At 50.7% G+C, this 20,244-nt stretch overlaps 1 protein-coding gene and 1 pseudogene across 1 annotated transcript; both read left to right on the plus strand.

Moving 5' to 3' along the window:
* Positions 1-6,912: 6,912 nt before the first annotated feature.
* On the plus strand, positions 6,913-10,835 carry LOC101760089 (annotated as a pseudogene).
* A 1,613-nt stretch (positions 10,836-12,448) lies between these two features.
* LOC101760494 lies at positions 12,449-13,120 on the plus strand. The gene has a single exon (XM_004960171.4). The coding sequence runs from the start codon at positions 12,449-12,451 to the stop codon at positions 13,118-13,120; it is 672 nt and encodes a 223-aa protein (XP_004960228.1).
* Positions 13,121-20,244: the final 7,124 nt, after the last annotated feature.

The following is a 20,244-nucleotide window of genomic DNA, read 5'->3' on the forward strand; positions in this document are numbered from 1 at the left end:
TTAAGGGCCAGTTTGGCAACCAGGTGTTAAAGTTTTACACATGTCACATCGTATGTTTGGATGCTAATTAGGAGTATTAAACATAGGCTAATTACAAAACTAATTGCACAGATGGAGTGTAATTCATGAGACGAATCTATTAAGCCTAATTAGTCCATGATTTGACAATGTGGTGCTACAGTAACCAATTGCTAATGATGGATTAATTAGGCTTAATAGATTCGTCTCGCGAATTAGCACAGAATTCTGCAATTAGTTTTATAATTAACTCATGTTTAGTTCTCCTAATTAGCATCCGAACATCCGATGTGACACTGTTAAAGTTTAACACCTCGTATCCAAACACCCCCTTAGAAGGGGCTTTACCGGGCTTAAAAGAAACGGCCTTGGGTTGGGTGATGTCTGCGGCGTGACAGTGCTCGCTGTATGGAAGGGAAAGTGATAGCTTTGACAGCACCAAGTTAGGGACGTATGGCAGGTTAGATAGTAGGAACATCGCTGGAGATGGGAGGAGACTGTGTTGGAGCTGAGCGACATCTCAAAAGGAGCATGAGAGAAAAGTAAAAAACGGAAGGAGGAAACAAAACTACTAAAAGAGGAAGATGAATAGAGGAGGTCTTTACGTCCCATCTAGTGCCCAACTGCTGCCGAAGATCGTCGATAGAGATTTGTTCAATTTTATCCATGGTTGATTGCTGAGAATTAACATCTAATTACTCATCAATAATCTGAAGGTTCACGCTACTCACATTCATTTCGGTTAGGACCACGATTTGGGTGCAAGGGAGAAGCTAGGTAAAATCATTTGCACTGAGTTGTTTTGCCATTGCAGTCACCTTGCCTAGAAAACTATCACATGGTGCCACTAGGTGTCTCCATTAGTCAATATACTAGAAAAGCTAAAACGTTGTTTGTTGCAGAGTCCCCCGCGTCACCCTCCTCGGGCGACACGGGCGGAGCCCAACCGCCCATGTCGCCGGCCCTCCTCCTTGTCCCCTCGACCACGCGCGCTGCCAGAGTGCCCTGTCGGAAGTCCGTGCGGGCACAAGGAGGGTAGCGGCAGCAAGAAGAACACCGCGGGTGCAAGCGGCGGAGGTGGAAGAAGGCCTGCGTGTCGACGCGGCAGCGGCGGCGCGCGGAAGAGGCCCGGCAGCGCGGGGCGCAAGCGGTCGAGCTACGGCGGCGAAGACGGCCTGTTTGGCAGTGGTACAGCGGACGCCTCAGCGGTCCTAAGCCACTGCGGGGGGTAACGACCGCACGCGGCAGACGCCGCTTGCGAACCGACGATGCGGTGAGGCATCGTGGTGGCGCATCCGAGCGTGGTCTACCTGCGGCGCGAGGAGGCACGGCAGCGACACCGCCCCCAGAGGGCTTCCATGATTGTCGTCCTAGGAGTGCCGGGTTGTGTACATGCAGTGGCTAGGGGTGGGATGCTCCGGGCAAAAACTTTTGCCGGCGATCTTGTTGGTTGCGATGGCGGTGGTGCCTTAGGGCGTCGTTCTTCCCGTTGGGGGCATCATCTTGGAGCTCCATCCCTACTGCATGGAGTTATTTGGGTGAAAACCCTGTCCAGATTTTAGACGAGCAACGGTGACGCCACATGCGTCGTCCTCTGCTTGGCGACTTGTGGCATTGCTGGTGACGCATTGATCATGGGAGACTGCAGTCGGTGGCGACGGCCACGCCGTGACGGGCTTGCAGTGCGGCAAGGCGGCATGGTGCAGATGGCAAGCTTGACGGGGGTTGCTGAGCTCACGTGAAGGCTTTCGCAGTTCTGGTGGTGGCTAGGGGTTGTCGCATTTTGTCGGGTTGGCTGCTTGCAGCGGACCACGACGGCTGGTGTTGCTTGGCAACTGTCAGTGCAGTATGGGACTGCATCAGAGGACGGCGCTTGCAGCAATGGCATCGTGGGACGACTAGGCTTGCAGCGAATTGTGTCAGGTTGCTTAGCTTTGTTGGGCTACTCTGGTGCAGTACATCGTCGGAAGATGGCATAAACGACTACTTTAGCCTGCTAACACGGTGGCGGAAGCTATGTGCTTGGGTGGAGCAACAAGGCGAAGTCGACCTGCGGCTGCGGCGGTGGCGGCTTGGCTATTTGATGGAGACCTTGGGAAGCGGGGCAACATTGCTCACCATTCTGATGGCGATAAAAGAAACGGATCCGTGACATGGAGTACTGTGGCGGACGTGGCGAGGTCCCCACACGCCGTGTTTCTTCGAGGTGACGAGAGCGATGTGGAGTCCAACGGAGGATGTGGTGAGGCCCCTCGCATTTGTGTTATCGTGGTGGCGACTGCGAGGCGACCTGTGAGAGGTCCAGATCTGGTGGTTTCACTTTGTCGCGTGGAGTGTGGTGTTACAGCGGCACTACGGTGAACGGTCCCGCATGGCGGTGGTCTTCTCGATGCAGTGCGTGTTGGGGATAGATCCCCAGTACCCGCAAGGAAGGAAGAAGGCGAACTCCTACTAGAATTCCCCTGTAATCCTACTAGGACTCTTCCTTGTAACCAACTAGTAATCCCGTCCCCTGGAGTATATAAAGGAGGGCAGGGGTCCCTGGATCGGTAGGCCAAGATCTCATAGAACCACCAAGAAGATCAAATCCTCAACACCAAACAACACTGAAGTGCAGGACACAATATATAACACCCCAAACAGGACGTAGGGTATTACACTACTCTAGCGGTCCGAATCTGTATAAATGTGCGTCTTGTATCCTCGCTTTTACCATTGAGTTCGAGGTCCGGCGATCCTCCACCAACCAATCTACTACCTCGCGATACCCTCGATAGGTTGCTGGGTATAAAATACCGACATCTGATGCGCCAGGTAGGGGTGATCGTCGAGATCATCGGGCGAGCTTCAAGGACCTATCATCAAGATCAATTTACCCGGCGCTTGGTGGTTGCACAGCTCAACTTGCCTCCGCATCGAGGTCAGGACCCAAAATTCCGACAGAATCCTTTTCCTCAAATCCCTTGACCGATTTGGAGTAGAAGCCATCATCAACCTACGCCAGATTTCGAGTAAGAAGCCAAAGAATTAATTTTGGTATTCAAGTCCGAAGCACAACGCAAGTACTACTCGGTATCGCTAAGTTTCCCATGTACTTCGTTGCCCTTACTGCATCATTGGAGACTTCTCTCGTGTCGTTGCTGATCCAAGAAAAGAGAAAAAGAAGAAGCAAACCACGTGAATCGAGAAGAACTAAAGAAGCTCTGTTGTTTGTGCGGTGGATTGATTCTCGTCCAATTTAAGCGCCACTGCTAAGTGCACACTAAAGACTCCAAGTGCTGCGCGGAAACATCCAACTATCGCTGACGACTACTTTGATTACTCGTCTCGACTAGAAACTAATCGGGGTCTGGGTCTCACACCATCGACAACTACTCGGAATCGATTCCGACTAGCCGGCTTCATCAATAACCGTTGCGGCTTCACGACGACCGCCACGACTTCATCGACAATCATCCACGAATCAAGCTAAGTCACTTTTTTAATTATTTATATTATCTTAATTTTTTGGCTTGTTTTCCACATGATGTGCAACGCGCCGAGTAATTATTTGTGTACGCCTCTCAACGGGAATTACCCACCAGAGCTACACTTTGCCAATTATTCCTGGGGTATGTTGACCAACCGCCACAGGATTGATACATCAAATTACAGAGGCTATGGCCACGAGTTTGCTGCATCGAGTGCTGGAGGCTCACTGCGACTACACCATAAGGAGGCACAAATCTTATGCGCGGCAACACGCACTCTTCTTGTCAAAAGGCAGAAAATCACATCGACTACTTTACGCGCAATCGCGCTCTCTTTTTGTCGCAATGCCGACTAGTTATTTTTATGCCTCCTCTTACGGTTGTTAATCCACTCTAGCAGAACACACATTAATCTGTGAAAGCCTCAAATCTTCTGTTATCCCCAAACGCTAGGACGCGAGACAAAGATCTCCGTAGCAGCAGTGCCAATACGCGTACACAAGATAAAGATCTCACATGCAGTAGCAATGGCTAAACAGGGACTGAGAGCGTAAACGTAATAGGCTAACTACTTGGAAAAATATGGTCGAAACAAGAGCATGACACACAACATTTACATTATATTCATCACTGAATAATTTTCAGTAGTTCCAAATTCTACAAATATGCTACATAATGTATGCATCTCTTTTTGCAGGTCAAGCTTCGACGACAACTCTCAAGGACGCTCAGCGTACCTCCAATGGCTCCGCTAGCTCCCAAGCTCGGGGGCTAAGCGCCAATTACTACTCGGAATATTTCCAATGGCTAAGCTAGCTTCCAAGCTCGGGGGTGAAGCGCAAAATAACTACTCAACATGGCTCCTACAGCTCACCTGACGCATAAGCTCGAGGGCTGGACACCGCAAAACTACTCAGATGATGATTGGCGTGAAGACTAAACTCACTAGACCCTTGATTGATTATTTAATCATTCCAAGGCTCGGGGGCTGATAAGCTACATCCAATAGTTAAGTTTTTTCAAGATGAAAGAAAAAGATTTAACATTTTATTGACCCTCAGCCTGATTCTTCGGTTCAACCTAAGACTCGGAGGCTACTCCATATGGAATGCGACTTTCGCCGCCTTCCATATCACAATGAAGATGACAAAATTAAGACGATCAAGGGTTTGAACACACCATAGCCTCATGGTAGCTTTGAAGAACTTTGAAGATTCAGCCAGATAAAGTACTCGAGAAGCACTAAACTACTCGGGGAGGATCTAAAAAGTACTCAAAAAATGCTGCATTCGACTATGAAGCGCTCGGAGACTTGTCGGGGATAGATCCCCAGTACCCGCAAGGAAGGAAGAAGGCGGACTTCTACTAGAATTCCCCTATAATCCTATTAGGACTCATATCATGTAATACTACTAGGACTCCTCCTTGTAACCAACTAGTAATCTCGTCCTCTGGAGTATATAAAGGAGGGCAGAGGTCCCTAGATCGGTAGGCCAAGACCTCATAGAACCACCAAGAGGATAAAATCATCAACACCAAATAACACCGAAGCACAGGGCGCAATATACAATACCACAAGCAGAACGTAGGGTATTACACTACTTTAGCGGTCCGAACCTGTATAAATCTGTGTCTTATGTCCTCGCTTTACCTTCGAGTTCGAGGTTCGGCAATCCCCCCACCAACCAATCTACTACCTCGGGATACCCCTCGGTAGGTTGACGGGTATAAAACACTAACATCTAGTTTGTTTCTCTCGGTTTCCTATCAACGCGAGGTCACGCCTGGAAGTTTCGACGTCTACATGAGAGTGAGAATGTTGGTGGATAGCAATAAGGCTTCGGTTCGGCTGCCGTTGTCGAGTGGAGTGGTGCAGCCGCATTGATGTCCCAATCCAACCGGTCGGGTTTGGCGGTTTCTAGTTGAGTGGCTACCCGATTTGATGTCCCAATCCAACTGGGTGAGTATAGTTGTTTTTCCTTTCCTTTCCTTTTCTTTTCTTTTTCCTGCTTATGGCATCCTAAGGCCGTAGTCTTATATTTTTTCTGCTATACCAATAGAAACCCACATTATCTTGTTAAAAAGAACTAGGTATATCCGTTGTCTAGTTTGAAACTAAACGTTACCATTTCTTAATCTTATATTTTCTACTATGCATCATGCATTAAAAGTAGATGTACCGTGGGGGTACGCGGAGAGCAACGTTGAATTGAATTGATCACACTTAGAGTTACAAATTGATGTACACATCGGCAGCACGCATCATCGGCTTATCGAATGAGAGACCCCAATCCCAATGCTGAGATCAATCGTTCCCCGAGCAGCCAAACAAAACGCCACGCTGCCCCTTGGGCCTAAAATTAACAAGAATCCGATCCTGGAATTCGCTTTGGGTTGGGCATTTTTGGAATGAAACTTTGCCGCCCGCCCGCCCTTGCATTCGGAGAAGAAAGAAAACGGCGGCGGGCAGTGACCCACTTGTCACGACGACGGCGCAGGGCAATCCGCAGCCGCCTGCCGTGCCGTGCGGTGCGTCGGCCTCGGCCAACCCAATTGCAGAAAAGAAAGGGCAATTGGCGGCAGCGTCGGGAGGCACGCCCCACCACTCAACGTCCGGACGTCCCAACCCCAACACGACGGCTCCCACCGGCCGCAGCCGCACACCTCACCCGATCCCCCCGCCGCCGACCCATCACCATCCAGACGGTGGCCCCCGCAACCACCGCCGTCCGTCCCGCGCGTATCAGCGCGAGCGGCCGGTCGCCGCCACCCACGCGGGTCGCGGGGCCAGAGGAACCGCGCCGCGTGGTCTTGGTCACGCACTCGCGAGTCGCCCGCCGCCCGAGGGAGGGCACCCGCTTTTTTTTTTTTTGAAAGCAGGGCACCCGCTTTTTGATGTGACGCGACGCGACGCGCTGGGATCATGCGCGGTGGGAGGCAGGCGAGGCGAGGCCGGGCCGGCGGGCCCCGCCTTTGACCGCCCCCAAACGCGCCGCACCCCCGCGAGACCGGGTCGCGCGCCAGCGCGTGGTGGCGCCGTGGCGGCGTGAGCGGGGCGCGCCGCGCGCGGGAGGAGATAGCGATGGTTTGGGCCGAATCCGACGAGTTCTTTCCTTTGGGCCACTTCTATTGAAGCCCATGGTTTCAAAATCTAGGCCTGCTAATGAAGCCCATGGTGCCAGGTCAAGGCGCCACTTGCCAACGCCCGGCGCGGCCGATGGGCAACGCCGCGTTTGCCGCGGCGGCGAGCCACATTAACCCGCGGGAAGAGGCTCCCCGCGCGCGCCTGCCGTGGCATTCTCTGATTCTCCTTCAGGCACGAGTTGCCTGCCTGGCCTCCCCGGGGCCTCCTCCCTCTCCTCGTCTCTTCTCTCCTCTCCGAGGGGCTCCGGCAGAGAGGGAGGTGAACGAGCCGGGGAGAGAGATGGGACCCGACTCGTCGCCCAAGAAATGGAACCTCAAGGAGCAGCGCAGCACCTACCTCCAGTGGTTCTCCCTCGCCGACGAAGGTTTGCTCCACGATCCGTCGCACCTCCATGACAAATTCTAAATCCGTCTTGCCGATGAAAGAATGAATGAATGTTGCTAAATTTGATTTGCGCTGGTATGGTTCCGCGATCGAAGACGGGGATGGGCGCCTGACGGGGAACGATGCGCTCAAGTTCTTCGCCATGTCCAATCTCTCTAAGCCCGAGCTGAAGCAGGTGAATTGGCGTACTCATATTCCTTCAGTCAGAGCAGAAATGCAGAAATTATCTGCAATTCTGCATGCATTGTAACACGACATGATCCATTGTGAAGAAACATGTGATGGGTTCTTTTCTCCTGATGATCAGTTTTCCAACGATCAAAATGTTCCCTGATTTGTTTTCCGTTTACCACAGTTACTAAAACGTTCGCTTCGGATCTTTAGGTTTGGGCAATCGCTGATTCCAAACGTCAGGGATATCTTGGATTCTACGAGTTCATGACCGCTATGCAGGTTTGTACACCATACATTGATTCTGGGCCTTCTTCAGTCTGATCTCAGCACTGCATATATGGACTTGTTTTTCTACGCCATGTTAAACTTGATAGCAACGTGCAGCTGGTTTCTCTCGCACAAGCAGGGAACGAGATCAGTCAAGACACCATTTCAAGTGCAGGTAAAGCAGATTCAAAGTAGATTAAATTACTAATGGAATTTACCTGAAAAAAAAATTCGCTGATTGCTTTCTTTTGCTTCAGATTTGGAGAGGTTGCAGCTTCCCACAATGGAAGGTCTGGCTAAAAAACTAGTATGTCAACGTTACCTTTTAGTTAACTTGAATCAAAATGCGGCAATAGCACATCACCTCATTTATTTCTCCCTTTTCTTTTCCTATACGATTCTCAAAGAAAAAGAATTCTGGGGGCAAGGGCGAGTCTGCTATTGTAGGTATGTGTTGTTACCTTAAAACCTAATGGAAGTCCTAACCATTTGTCAGTCTAGTACTCTAGTCTGTAGATTGTTTCCGAGATCTCACTGGTATTCTCACCCATTATGCAGCATGTCATCCATCAGAATCACCTATACCAGCCAGCTGGTTTAACTCCAAGTCAGGAAAGAAGGTGCGCCGATAACTAGATGCACACAAACGATTCAGATATTATTTTTCAGAGTTTTACGTTGTACTCAATAAGTATATTCATTACTTTTACAGATTCCTTTAAAATCAGTTACTTCAATCATTGACGGGCTAAAGAAATCATACATTGAGAGGTTGAGGCCTTTGGAAAAAACTTATCAGTTCCATGACTTTGTGTCTCCCTTGCTGGTAATTATCATCCCTTTTTTCTCTCTTCAGTTTTGTTTCACAACAGAAGATACATCTGTTAAAGTATCGCGCTGTGCTCTTTAGATTTCAAGAAAAAACACATAATCTCCTGCCAAAATTTAAAAAGCTCCCGATTTAAAATATACATAGTTAAATAATAGAAAATAAACAAAATACTGGCAGAAAATGATGTCAGATATTACCCAAAAACTATCTTGGTATGTGTGATGTCAAAGGAAACAATGCATCTGCAATTTATGCTTTGCGTTGCTCATTTCTACAGCTGCAGTAAGAGTGTTGCATGGAAAAAGATAATACGTGATATGTTCAGACAGTTTACATGATTTACTATATATAGAGACTTCTACATCATGAATTTTTAAGATATCATATTTGTAGACTAGCAGTGATTTTGATGCGAAGCCAATGGTCATGCTGTTGGGTCAATACTCCACCGGAAAAACAACCTTCATAAAGCATTTACTAAAGACAAGTTATCCAGGTGACTAAGATGAATAACCCATCGTTAATTATCTCACTTTATCTCTTGAACATATTTAACAATATCTGCAACCTTCCTTGTGCAGGCGCTCATATTGGACCAGAGCCTACAACAGACAGATTTGTTGTCATCACTGTAAGTTCTCTCAGACTGCTATGATACTTTGATTCATTCAGTACATATATTCTTCATTCATCTTCTCATTCCTATGACAAATGTTTCTACCCCTGCAGTCTGGACCAGATGAAAGATGCATTCCTGGAAACACAATTGCGGTCCAAGCTGACATGCCATACAGTGGCTTGTCATCCTTCGGAACGGCATTTTTATCGAAGTTTGAATGTTCCCAGATGCCGCATCCAGTATAACCTTTTTCTTGCAATGATTATTTAATTTGACTTTTGTTGGTTTTCCTTGTGGTAGAAACTAACTTTCCATTCTTTGTGAAGTTACTAGAGCATGTAACCTTCGTGGATACTCCTGGAGTTTTATCAGGGGAAAAGCAGCGAACACAGCGCAGCTATGATTTCACTGGAGTTACATCATGGTTTGCCGCCAAGTGTGATCTTATTCTTCTCCTATTTGATCCACATAAGCTTGACATCAGCGATGAGTTCAAGCGTGTGATTGGGTCACTCCGTGGGCATGACGACAAATACGCATAGTTCTCAACAAGGCAGACCAAGTTGATGCACAACAGGTGAATATTCCTGCTTATCGCCATGCCATTTCCCTATCCCTCAACACGTCAGGGTATTCAATTTTCTTGCTCCTATAAGGACTCTTGAAATATACGACAACAGAAACGAATCTTATGTTTCGGAACTTTGTATTTCAACAGTTTAGCCCTTCTAAGCTATTCAGTGTTTTCTGATAGGAAAAAAATTCATATTTTTCAGCTAATGAGAGTGTATGGAGCACTATTGTGGTCTCTCGGGAAAGTCCTGAACACACCAGAAGTTATGCGTGTCTACATAGGGTATGTCTATCCCCACTGGAGATCTAACATTTGGCAAAATATCGACCAGGTATTACCATGATGCGTTGGTGTCACTGAAAAATACTAAACTAAGTACCTCTTCTAGTTCATTCAATGACAAGCCGATCAGGGAGACAGCTGCTGGCCCACTGGGCATGGAGCTATTCCAGAAAGAACAGGATGACTTGCTCTCCGACCTGAACGATATCCCTAAGAAAGCTTGTGATCGTCGGGTGAGACACATCACCGTATTCAGAAACTATGTTTGCTGTTTCAATTTCACTTGTGCTAATCCATGTGATGACCTTTGGACATTTGGAATGCCAGATCAACGAGTTCGTGAAGCGTGCGAGGGCTGCTAAAGTTCACGCGCACATAGTCAGCCATCTGAAGAAAGAAATGCCTGCACTGATGGGCAAGGCCAAGGCTCAGCAGAAGCTGCTCGACAGCCTCGATGAACAGTTTGCCAAGGTTATAACCGAGCATTGCTCATTGCTTACACTCATACTCACTGTCTCTGAAGCTGAATCTACACGCACTGTCTCTGAAGTTGAATGGTTCCTTTTGTTTTTGCCGTACCATATGCAGGTCCAGAAGGAGCTGCACTTGCCGCCAGGGGATTTCCCCAGCGTGGAGGAGTACAGGGAGCTTCTAAGCGCCTACAACTTCGACAAGTTCGAGAAGCTGAGGCCAAAGATGATCCAGGGCGTCGACGACATGCTGGCCTACGACATTCCAGAGCTCCTGAAGAAGTTCAGGAACCCCTACGACTGAACGAGGAACTCCCCGAGGTGGCAAAGCTGCTACGGCTCGTCGTGGCTGACGGGCAGACGGATCTGAGAAAAGGGTTGCCCGTTGTCAGTCAAATCCATCTCTTTCTGTTTCTGATTGCTCAAATTCACAGCCTCTGTGGCTATCGGGGACTGGCAAGTGGCAACTAGCATCGTCTTTCCTGGCGACTGTTTGAGCTGATGTGAGAAGGTTGTTGAAGCCTCCTCACTCACTGAGGATGGGGTTGATCGGACTTGGGCCTCCAGGTCTCACCTATCTGCATTGGGCTGGGCCCAGCACCAAATCACTTCGTCTTCTTTTTCAGCCGTGTCTTCAGTTTTTTCACACCCACCTACCTCGTTTCTTGCCGGCGGAGACCGTAGCGTACGGCTGGACGCTGGACTAGCCGGAGAAGAGGTGACTCGAAACAGGCAACATTATCACGTCTAAGCGGTGTTTGGTTCCTACAGCGGACTAAAATCTTAGACTAAAGTTAAAATCTTAGACTAAAGTCTCAAACACTATAACTAAAAGGTGATTAAAATCCTCGAGCCCTCCCACCCCCTCCTAAAATAAACCTACCGCTCGCTTCCTAACCCCCCCTCTCCTGACGCCGGTAGCCGCACCCTCCCACCCTCGCGCCTCCCTCGCGTTAGAGGGTGGCCATGGCGGGCGTGGGGCTCCGCCTCCCTCCCAGCGAGCGGCGATGGGAGGGTGCTATGGCGGGCGTAGGGCTCCGCCTCCCTCGCGCCGAGCGGCAATAGGAGGGTGCCATGGCGGGCGTGCGGCTCCGCTTCCCTCGCACCGGCGTTGGGCTTCGCCTCCCTCCCGACGATGGGAGGGTGGCCATGGCGGGCGGTGGCGCACTGGCTGGCACAGGGGCTTCAATCTCTAGCGCCAGAGGCCATGGCGCAGGGTCAGGAGAGGTGAAGGCTGGAGCTGTGGAGGTGAGGATGGTTTGGTTGGGGGCGATTTGTTTTTGTGGAGAGATGCGGACGAATTTGGCCGGCGCAACTGCACAGCTCGGCTCTGTTCGTGTATGCCTGGAGTGAGAAGAAGAAAGGAAAAGAAAGGGAGAAGAAGGGTAGAAATATCTTTATAAGGTTAGAAATGCCTTTGTTCAACAGTATTTATGAATTTTAATTTATTTTAGTTCATGGAACCAAATAGCTATTTTAATCTACTTAGTTCATGGATTAAAGTTGGACTAAGGAAGCAGGGGCTAAAGAGCCCTACGCTTTTTTTATAAAAAAAAAAGAGCCCTACGCTTTCGATAGAAGATGAAAAGAAGAGAGAGAGAAGAGAGTGGCACGGCGACCGTAGGTCTGAACGAACATGCGTAACCATGAGGTCCGTGCACGCGGTACACAGACAGCCGTGTGCCGTGCCGCTGGCCTGTCCTGACCTGACCATCTCCGTTTACGTAGTCGTAGCAAAGACCTCCGTCGCCACCACCCAAGACATCCGTCCCCCTCCCCCAACCGGACGGCAACGCAGGAGAAGAGAAGGGGAAGCCAAAGCCAAGGCAACCGAAACCTCTCCCCGTCTCAGATACCCAGCAAGATTCCCATCCCAACTTCCCCAAGTACTAGAGGCAGTTCCCACCCACCAAACCCAACTCCACAACCTCCCCTTCTCCTTCCTTGTCGAGCCCCCCCAGGCCCCCAGAAAGGCAAGACCCCAGCAAACCCTCAGCGCAGAGGAGGGGAAGCGGCACGAGCTGCGCGGCTGCCATCCCGCAGCTACTCCGAACAGCAACGTCGTAGCCGACGGGAGCCGTCGCCACCTACCCACCAACTCCGCCCGTCGCCTCCCCCGTTGGCTTTTCGCCGAGCAGTTGGTGGGCACCTAACCGGGCTGTGCTAAGGCGGGCGGGGGGAGAGCGGAGCCAGCGAGCTAGGGAGTGAGTGAGATGAAGAAGCTGTACCAGGGGAAGGGCCGCCGGGTGCACCCGGCGCCCGCGGACGCCGCGGCGGCGGCGGCGGCCGTGGCGCTGCCTGCCGCCGTCCTGGCCCTGGCGTCAGCGCTGACAGCGGAGGAGCAGGAGGTGCTGGCCTACCTCCTGTCCTGCGGCGGAGCGGCGGGGGGCCGCCCGCGCCGCCGCCGCGGGCCCCACCCGCCCGAGATGGGATGCGGCTGCTTCGGCTGCTACAAGAGCTTCTGGGCGCGCTGGGACGCGTCCCCTAACCGCCACCTCATCCACCGCATCATCGACGCCGTCGAGGAGGGGGGCGGCGGAGGAGGAGTAAGCGGGGGCCCTGCGCGCCGCGGTCCGTCACGCCGCCGGCGCCGAGGCCGCCGCAGCAGCGATGCGGCCGACTACGAGGACGCCGCGGACGCCGGAGAGGTGGACGCCAGTGTGGACCACCACCACCAGGGCTGCGACGGCGGGATGGACCACCACGGCGAGTACGAGGGCGACGGCGACGACGAGGAGGAAGAGGCGGGCAGCAGCATGGACGGCGACGAGGATGACGCGTCGGTGGCCAGCGAGGGCGACGGCTGCGGCGGCAGCGCCGAGAAGAGCACGGTGGGGAGGCTGGTGCGCTTCATCGGCGAGAAGGTCTGGGGTGGCTGGAACTAATCCAGCGCACTCGCCTGTTCTTGTAGATTAGGGGAAGGAAGGAGACCACCAAGAAGGAGGGTCTCGTCAAGGTCAGTACCAGTAGTAGCTGTTTTGATCAAGAGCACCTCTGCTCTACGCCCTTTTCCTCTCCTTTCTTTTGTTCAATTTCTTGCACTCTGGTGAGCATGCGAGGATTGGAAGAAGGGGGAAGTTAACATCATCCCATCCAATTTCAGCTCCCCACCTTCATCCTCGTCTGTACCATATTTTTGCTCCTTTGGTTCAACAATGAACTCCTTGCAAGAGAACAAGCTCCCTTTTCCCTTTCTGCATGGTGTCAACTCTTTGGGCACTGACTTTTACTAGCACTTGGCAGCTGTGTTCTGTACTCGTGATTCATGTGTGTTGATTGATTGATTCTTCCTGCCCTGAGGAGGGAGGAGGAGGATGTTTGTTTAGCAAACCTTTGCATAAAGCTTGGCATGTCTGCAATTGGTGGTGGCATCAAGTTATGCCTGCCTCGTTGGCCACTTCTCCTCTACCATGGAAAGGGAAGCATCTGTGCAAAGCCATTGTGTTTTTTTTCTTATGTTCGTAGTGTGTTGCCTGCATTAGTGGGGTTCCATCCATCTACCTGAATAATGGAATCATTAGGAGTAGTAGCATCTTTGATTTAGTCAGCTTGTGCTTATGCATCTCTGCCTCCTCCCCCACCAACGAAATTCCTGTTTCTAAAAACATGATACAATATATTGATATTGGACGGTGGAGCCATTCTGAATTATCAAGATTGCTCTCTTCATGTTGAAGAACAGCATGGTTCATGCTGAGTTTCTTTACTTGCCCCCAAAAGAATATTTTTTCCTTGGCATTTTTCGCATCGGCTTTCGGTATAGTACTTGCGCCTTTCGTTGGGGAGCCTTTTGGACCAATCAATCGGTTCTTCGTCGGACGGCGCCAAAGGAACCACTGGAGCTTTCCTCTTGCGCTGCACCGCATAGGTGTACCCCTGTTGAAAGTAAAAGCGAGCGAAAGAACTGCCATCCATGCCTTGCAAAGCGAAAGTGAGCCGTGGGCAATACTGGTTTTCACCCTACTGACTTTGGCGAGGACGTGTACTCCACAAACCTTTCGCGAATTCATGACAAAGTTTCTGCCACTTTCAATACCGATCACCAGAGACTGATCCAGTAGTTACGCGAGCAGGCATAGCACTGTGCGAGCACGTAGTAAGCAGGAGCAGGCGCGCGCCTCCACTGGTCATCTGAACTGGTGTCACTGTAGCAGCTCGGCTACGAGGGAAACACAAGTCAGTGCGGTTGTTGGGCGAAAACTTTGATCGCAGCTGCTGAAGGACAATGCAGAATTTATGGGCACATCCAATGCTCTCTGCGTGCACTACGGGTCTACGGCTGCTGCCGCGCTGCTCCACTCCACCAGGGCAGGAGGACGACGGCGAGGACCTGCAAGGGCATTAAAGAAGGGACTTGATGACGAGCGAGCGATTTGGGCTTTTGGCGGCAGGCGATGCGAAAGCGAGAGAATGAGGTGCGGCGGCAGGGCGCTTTATGACGCAGGCAAAGTGCGACGCGAATGGCTCCCGGGTATCGGTGCCACGCCGCCAACCCTTCACTTGCTGCGGCTTCCTCCAGCTTGGTATTTTGTTTAAGGGGGTGTTTAGATACTAGGTGCTAAACTTTAGCAGTGTCACATCGGATGTTCGGATGCTAATTAGGAGGACTAAACATGAGCTAATTATAAAACTAATTGCAGAACCCTATGCTATTTCGCGAGACGAATCTATTAAGCCTAATTAATCCATCATTAGCAAATGGTTACTGTAGCACTACATTGTCAAATCATGAACTAATTACGCTTAACAGATTAATCTCGCGAATTAGACTCCATCTGTGCAATTAGTTTTGTAATTAGTCTATGTTTAATACTCCTAATTAACATCCAAACATCCGATGTGACATGTGCTAAACTTTAGCACGGGGTATCCAAACACCCCCTAAGGTGTTCCTTTAACAGGATTTATCTTAGTTTTGGCTTCACTTATTTTGCATAAAACGAGACACTATTACGTGAAATTGTTTTGTAAGTCGAGCTTAAAATGAACTAAAAGTTAGGTGAATCCACTATTTTTTGCTTCACCGGTAAAATTGTTTTGGAGAAACTTTCCCAAACGGTCGCTACTGCGATCTGGTCTCTGACCTCATTCGATTTCGGGGATGTTTTGAGAGCGATTCATCATAAATTTCAGAGGGCCGCAGTGCGTTCAGTCGGGGAGAAATGCGACCAGTCGCTCTCGCTGCGGCGTGGGCCCGCCTTGGTTCGTGGCGTGTGCGTGGCGGCCTGGCTCACTGCCTACCTGCTTTCCCTTGCCTGTGCCATGCATGCCCAGTCAGCAGCAACAGCGACAACACGGTGCAAAAGGCCGGTGAACTGATCTTGACTCTTTGACAGGCAAACGCTAGCCTTGCTAGGTACTTCTCCTTACTACATGGTAATCGGGCGGTTTGCTCCTTCTAGTAGTAAAAAATCACTCTTGCAGTCACCCTCTCAGTACTGGCAGGACATGTGTAGTACTGGCAGTACTATAGTAACCCTAGTCGAGGAGCAGCATATACTTGATTTTTGTACAAGAACACGGTACTGATGGTCGTACACTCCTCCAAACCGTGACCATGTTCGCATAGAGAAAGAAAGAAAGATTCTCCGTCTTGTTGGATTAGAAAACGAGAGCATTTCGCACATACCGATGATATACGCCGTCTAGGTCTCGTTGGATCAGGTCCTGGGAACATGTGTTCAAATTTAACCCAGGCTAAAGTTTAACCCCCTCAAATCAAATGTGTTTAGATACAGTGCTAAACTTTAGCACCTTGGTTGATAAAAGATAACAGTGCCCCTTCTTTCCCTCCTCCCTAGCACGCGCACTACCCTCTCCCGCTAGCACTTCTTTTTGGCGCCAACTTTCTGCTCGCGCTGCTTTGTTGCTCTGCTTTGCCCCTCTACCGTTTCTCTTTTTCTCTCATTTGGCCGTCTGTTTTCAAATAGTGAAGGACAAAAATATTTAAATTTATTTTCATTGTCATGAAATCACAGAAAAAATACATTGCATTGTCATTGCCCTTACAACACAACCATACACATTAGCTACGATCTATTGTACCAACCATTAGCTATGTCATCACAGAATTCATTCATGTTACAGTCTTCGTTCCATGCTTGGGTATTCGTCGCATGTCCTTGACAGTTTGATGGTTCGGCCATTGGAACATAATTTTTATCACGATCGAACAAATCAAAGGCCCTATCGGCAATACCATTCTCTCGAATGCAATTATCAATTGCCATGCATGCTACAATTATTTTGCTTTGCTTATGCATTGGAAAACTCGGTATACCCAACAAAATCCTCCACTTCATCTTCAAAGCTCCAAAAGACCTCTTGATAACATTTCTAAGGGACGAATGTGCGAAATTGTTCATAAAGCAACAGAAATTGTTCAAACAGCCACAATGGCAATTCCTAACTAAACAAGATTGTTCTCCTTGCAATATCTCTTCGAGTGAATCAGCCTTCCTTCAGGAGTAGGTATGTTGCAGAAGAATTCCCTCTCATATGGATCTTTAAAGAGGTGTCTACCTGCATAGAACTCAATAGTGTCAGGAGTTGCCCCACATTCTAAAGCCAGCTGCTGGCACTTCTTAACAGACTGTGCCATCTCTTGCATCTTGCTCGGCTTCTGACTTTTCTCATTGATAGAGTTAGTAAGACTCTTCCCCACATTCTTGAATATACTATTAGTAGCATCTTCAGAGGCAGACCATTTAGCAACTAGAGTGCTCATCATCTTAACCATTGTGCTTTTGGATTTCTTTCCAGGACTAGTGGCAGTGGACCTGGTGCTAGTACTACTTGACCTCTTCCTGCTATTAGTGCTCATTGGGCTATGATCAAAGTCATAAAAAGACCCATCTTGGTCAACATCTTCTTCCTCTCCATCTTCAGCTCCTTCTTCCTCTTCCTCTTCAGCTCCAGGCATGAATGAGGTCGACCCATCCACTACAACATCATGGAACATTTCCTCAAGCTGATCAAGGTACTCTGGAGGACCATACTTTAGTTTCTTACATTCTGTTTTGCCCTGTTTTGCCCTGCAAATGAAGTGAATGTCCAGATTAGACAATTCAAGAAGGCAAGAACTTGACTGGATGCAAATAAAGTGAATATTTGTTACCTTTGTGTTTTGATCCCACCACCATTTTAGGGCAGAAATAGTACAATTGCAACAGATCAACATTGCCAACCACTAGTACATTACAAGTCATACACAATTATATCACAATTGCAACAGATGCTCATTGGCAAGCACTGGTACATACATTTCACATTGCATAAACATTAGACATTGCAACAACATTTCACATTCCAACCAGCCACACATTGCATATAGATTTCACATCAACATTGCATAAACATGAAGAAGAAAATAACTTAGAGCCGGGGAAAATAACTTCCACAGCTTCATCGTCGTTTCCTTCATCAAGATCGAAGAAATTTTCTTCCCCCAAGCCTTCTACATCACCCACACTCGTCGTTCCTCGGCGACCTCCGCCCCCACCGGCACGTCCTACGCCGCCAGAGCCCCCCTTTGCCATGGATCCGCCACGGCCTACGCCACAGCCTCCGCTGCCGGCACCACCCTCGGGCACGGATCCACCGAACAAAGATCTCGTCGAACGCCCTCCACCACCTCTACCGCTGCCACCTCTGATGCCGCCTCCTCGTCCTCCATTGCGAGGCACGCGTAAGCCAAGGGTTCGACTGCCGCGGCCTCCGGGTACTCCGTCTCCTCGAAGGATCTCCGAGTACGAGTTGATGTCTGGGAAATCCTCCACCTGCGAGTTGAGGTCGAGGGCCTGCATGCCCGCTCAGGGAGCTCGAGAAGACTCCGCCTGCGAGAAGAAATCGAAGCCGCCAGCGGGGAAAGGCGGATCCGGCTGGAAGAAGAGGTCATTCAAGCCGTCGTCGTGCGTGGCCGTCCATGAGCACCGCGCGAAGGTCGGGGAGACGGCAGCGCACTCCTGGCGGCGAGGAGGCCCTGGATCTGGGTTGGCGTAGGAAGAAGAGCAAGGATGGCGTGCGCAGTGGCGGGAGGGGAGGATCGGATGGTGCGGCGCAGGATGGTGGCATTCCGGGGAGGTGGCGGTGCACTTCTGGCGGCGAGAAGGCCCTGGATTTGGGTTGGCGTGGGGAAAGGAGCAAGGATGGCGCACGCGGCGGCGGAGGAGAGGACCGGATGGCGCGGCGTAGGATGGCGGCGTTTCGGGGAAGCGGCTACGGGATGGAGTTGCGGCGCAGAGGAGAAGGGAGCGCGGTGGGAGGGGAAGAGGATTGCGGGAGGGCACGGGAAAAAATTGGACCGAGGACCACTTTAGCTCTTTAGCACAGTTTAGCACCCTTGGAGGGGCTAAAAGAGGGAGCTACACTTTAGCACCATACCTTTAGCATCCTTATTTGGCAATACAAGTGCTAAAATAGAGCTAAAAGTGGGGTGGCCTTCGAACGCTACTACCGCTAGCACTTTGTTTTGTAACCGTGCGCTTGCATGCTGCGATCAGCGGAATTTGACGGCGAGAGGTAAAGATCGATAAAAAAAGAAAGGGAAGGAAGGAAAGAGGACAAAAGCCGTGGACGTGGCGAAGCAGATGAGACGATAGGGCGATGGCCGATGTGATGATGCGGGTGGGGGCGGCGGCGAGCACGAGGCTCGGGGGCTCGGGGGCTTTGCCTTTTGTTCGCGTTGGTATCCTCGAAAGGCTGAGGCCCTCGCGTTTTCTACTGCCACGGGCGTTGGCGGTGGCGCCCCCAAAGCCGCATGCATCCCCCGAGCCCGCAGTTTTCTAGGGTCACCGGCCAGATATCGTAGAGAAGCTGGTGGAGACCGGTGGCCTAACTCTGGGGGACCCCATTCCATGGCCGTGCGCCCGGTGAGCCCGGCAGGCTGCTGTCAGCACTGCCACTAACCTGAATCTCGAGGGACAGGTGATATGCTACCCTGCAAATCTAGCACACCGTTCAGAACGGATTTGAATCCGGCATTATTGACCTCATCTGCTTGGATAGTGTCGATTTCACATGATTTTTCATCACAAAGAGTAGTTTATATGGTCACCTCTCGTGAGCAGTGGACAGCTATCGAATTTAGATCATGTTTGGAGAGGGGTGCTAAACTTTAGCACCCCACTTTTAGCACCCTTTTAGCCCATGGACTTCCAAACAGGGGTGCTAAAAGGTGGGATGCTAAAAGGTGTTAGCTAAAGTTTAGCACCCTCATTTTCTTTAGCACACTCAAGGGGTGCTAAAACTTGCTAAACCTGTTAAAAGTGGTCCACCAGTCCACATTTTCCTCGGTTGCCCCCCTCTCTCCTCCGCTGCCCTCTTCTCCCTCCCGCACCATGTGTCCCCCGCCGCCCTCCGCCGGCCACGCCACCTCCGTCAGTCCCGCTGCCCCCCCTCCTCCCCGCCACACTCCCACCGCCGTCCTCCTCCGCCCGGCCCGCCACCTCTGCCGGCCACGCCTCCTTCGCCCATGCCTCCAGGAGGTCCGCGACGCCTGCTCCTCCTCCCCCTCCATCGCCACCGACCGGCACGCCGTCCTCGTGATCGTCGTCGCCGTCGCAGCGCTTGGACCCCTCAAGGGCCTGCGCGTAGGCATCGACAGCGAGGCGAAAGGCAGCGAGCAGGTCCGGGTCGAATAGCATTGCCGAGGCGAGGTCCGGCCGGCGGTAGCAGGTAGGGTAGAGCTGTGCTCAGCCGCTATAGCCCACTATATCGCCGCTATAGCCCGCTAACTAGTACAACACTGTTGTAGCGACAGTTAGCATCAACCGCTATAGTACCGTTAAAGTCTTACTATAACTCGCTATTTTGTACATTGGTATTTGAGGAGGGGTAGAAAAGAAAGAAAGAAAGATATACTTTTCGCATTCCAAACCGAGCCTTCTAGGAAATTTCAGTGGACCCTACACGTCAGGTAGCCCCCAAACACTGCATGCCACTGAGCTTTTGAGATTGCAGTCTGGACCTTACGCGTAGAGAGGCTGGATGGAAGGTACATCGTGGTCGC

This window comes from Setaria italica, chromosome III (assembly GCF_000263155.2).
Source record: "Setaria italica strain Yugu1 chromosome III, Setaria_italica_v2.0, whole genome shotgun sequence".
Taxonomy (NCBI): domain Eukaryota; kingdom Viridiplantae; phylum Streptophyta; class Magnoliopsida; order Poales; family Poaceae; genus Setaria; species Setaria italica.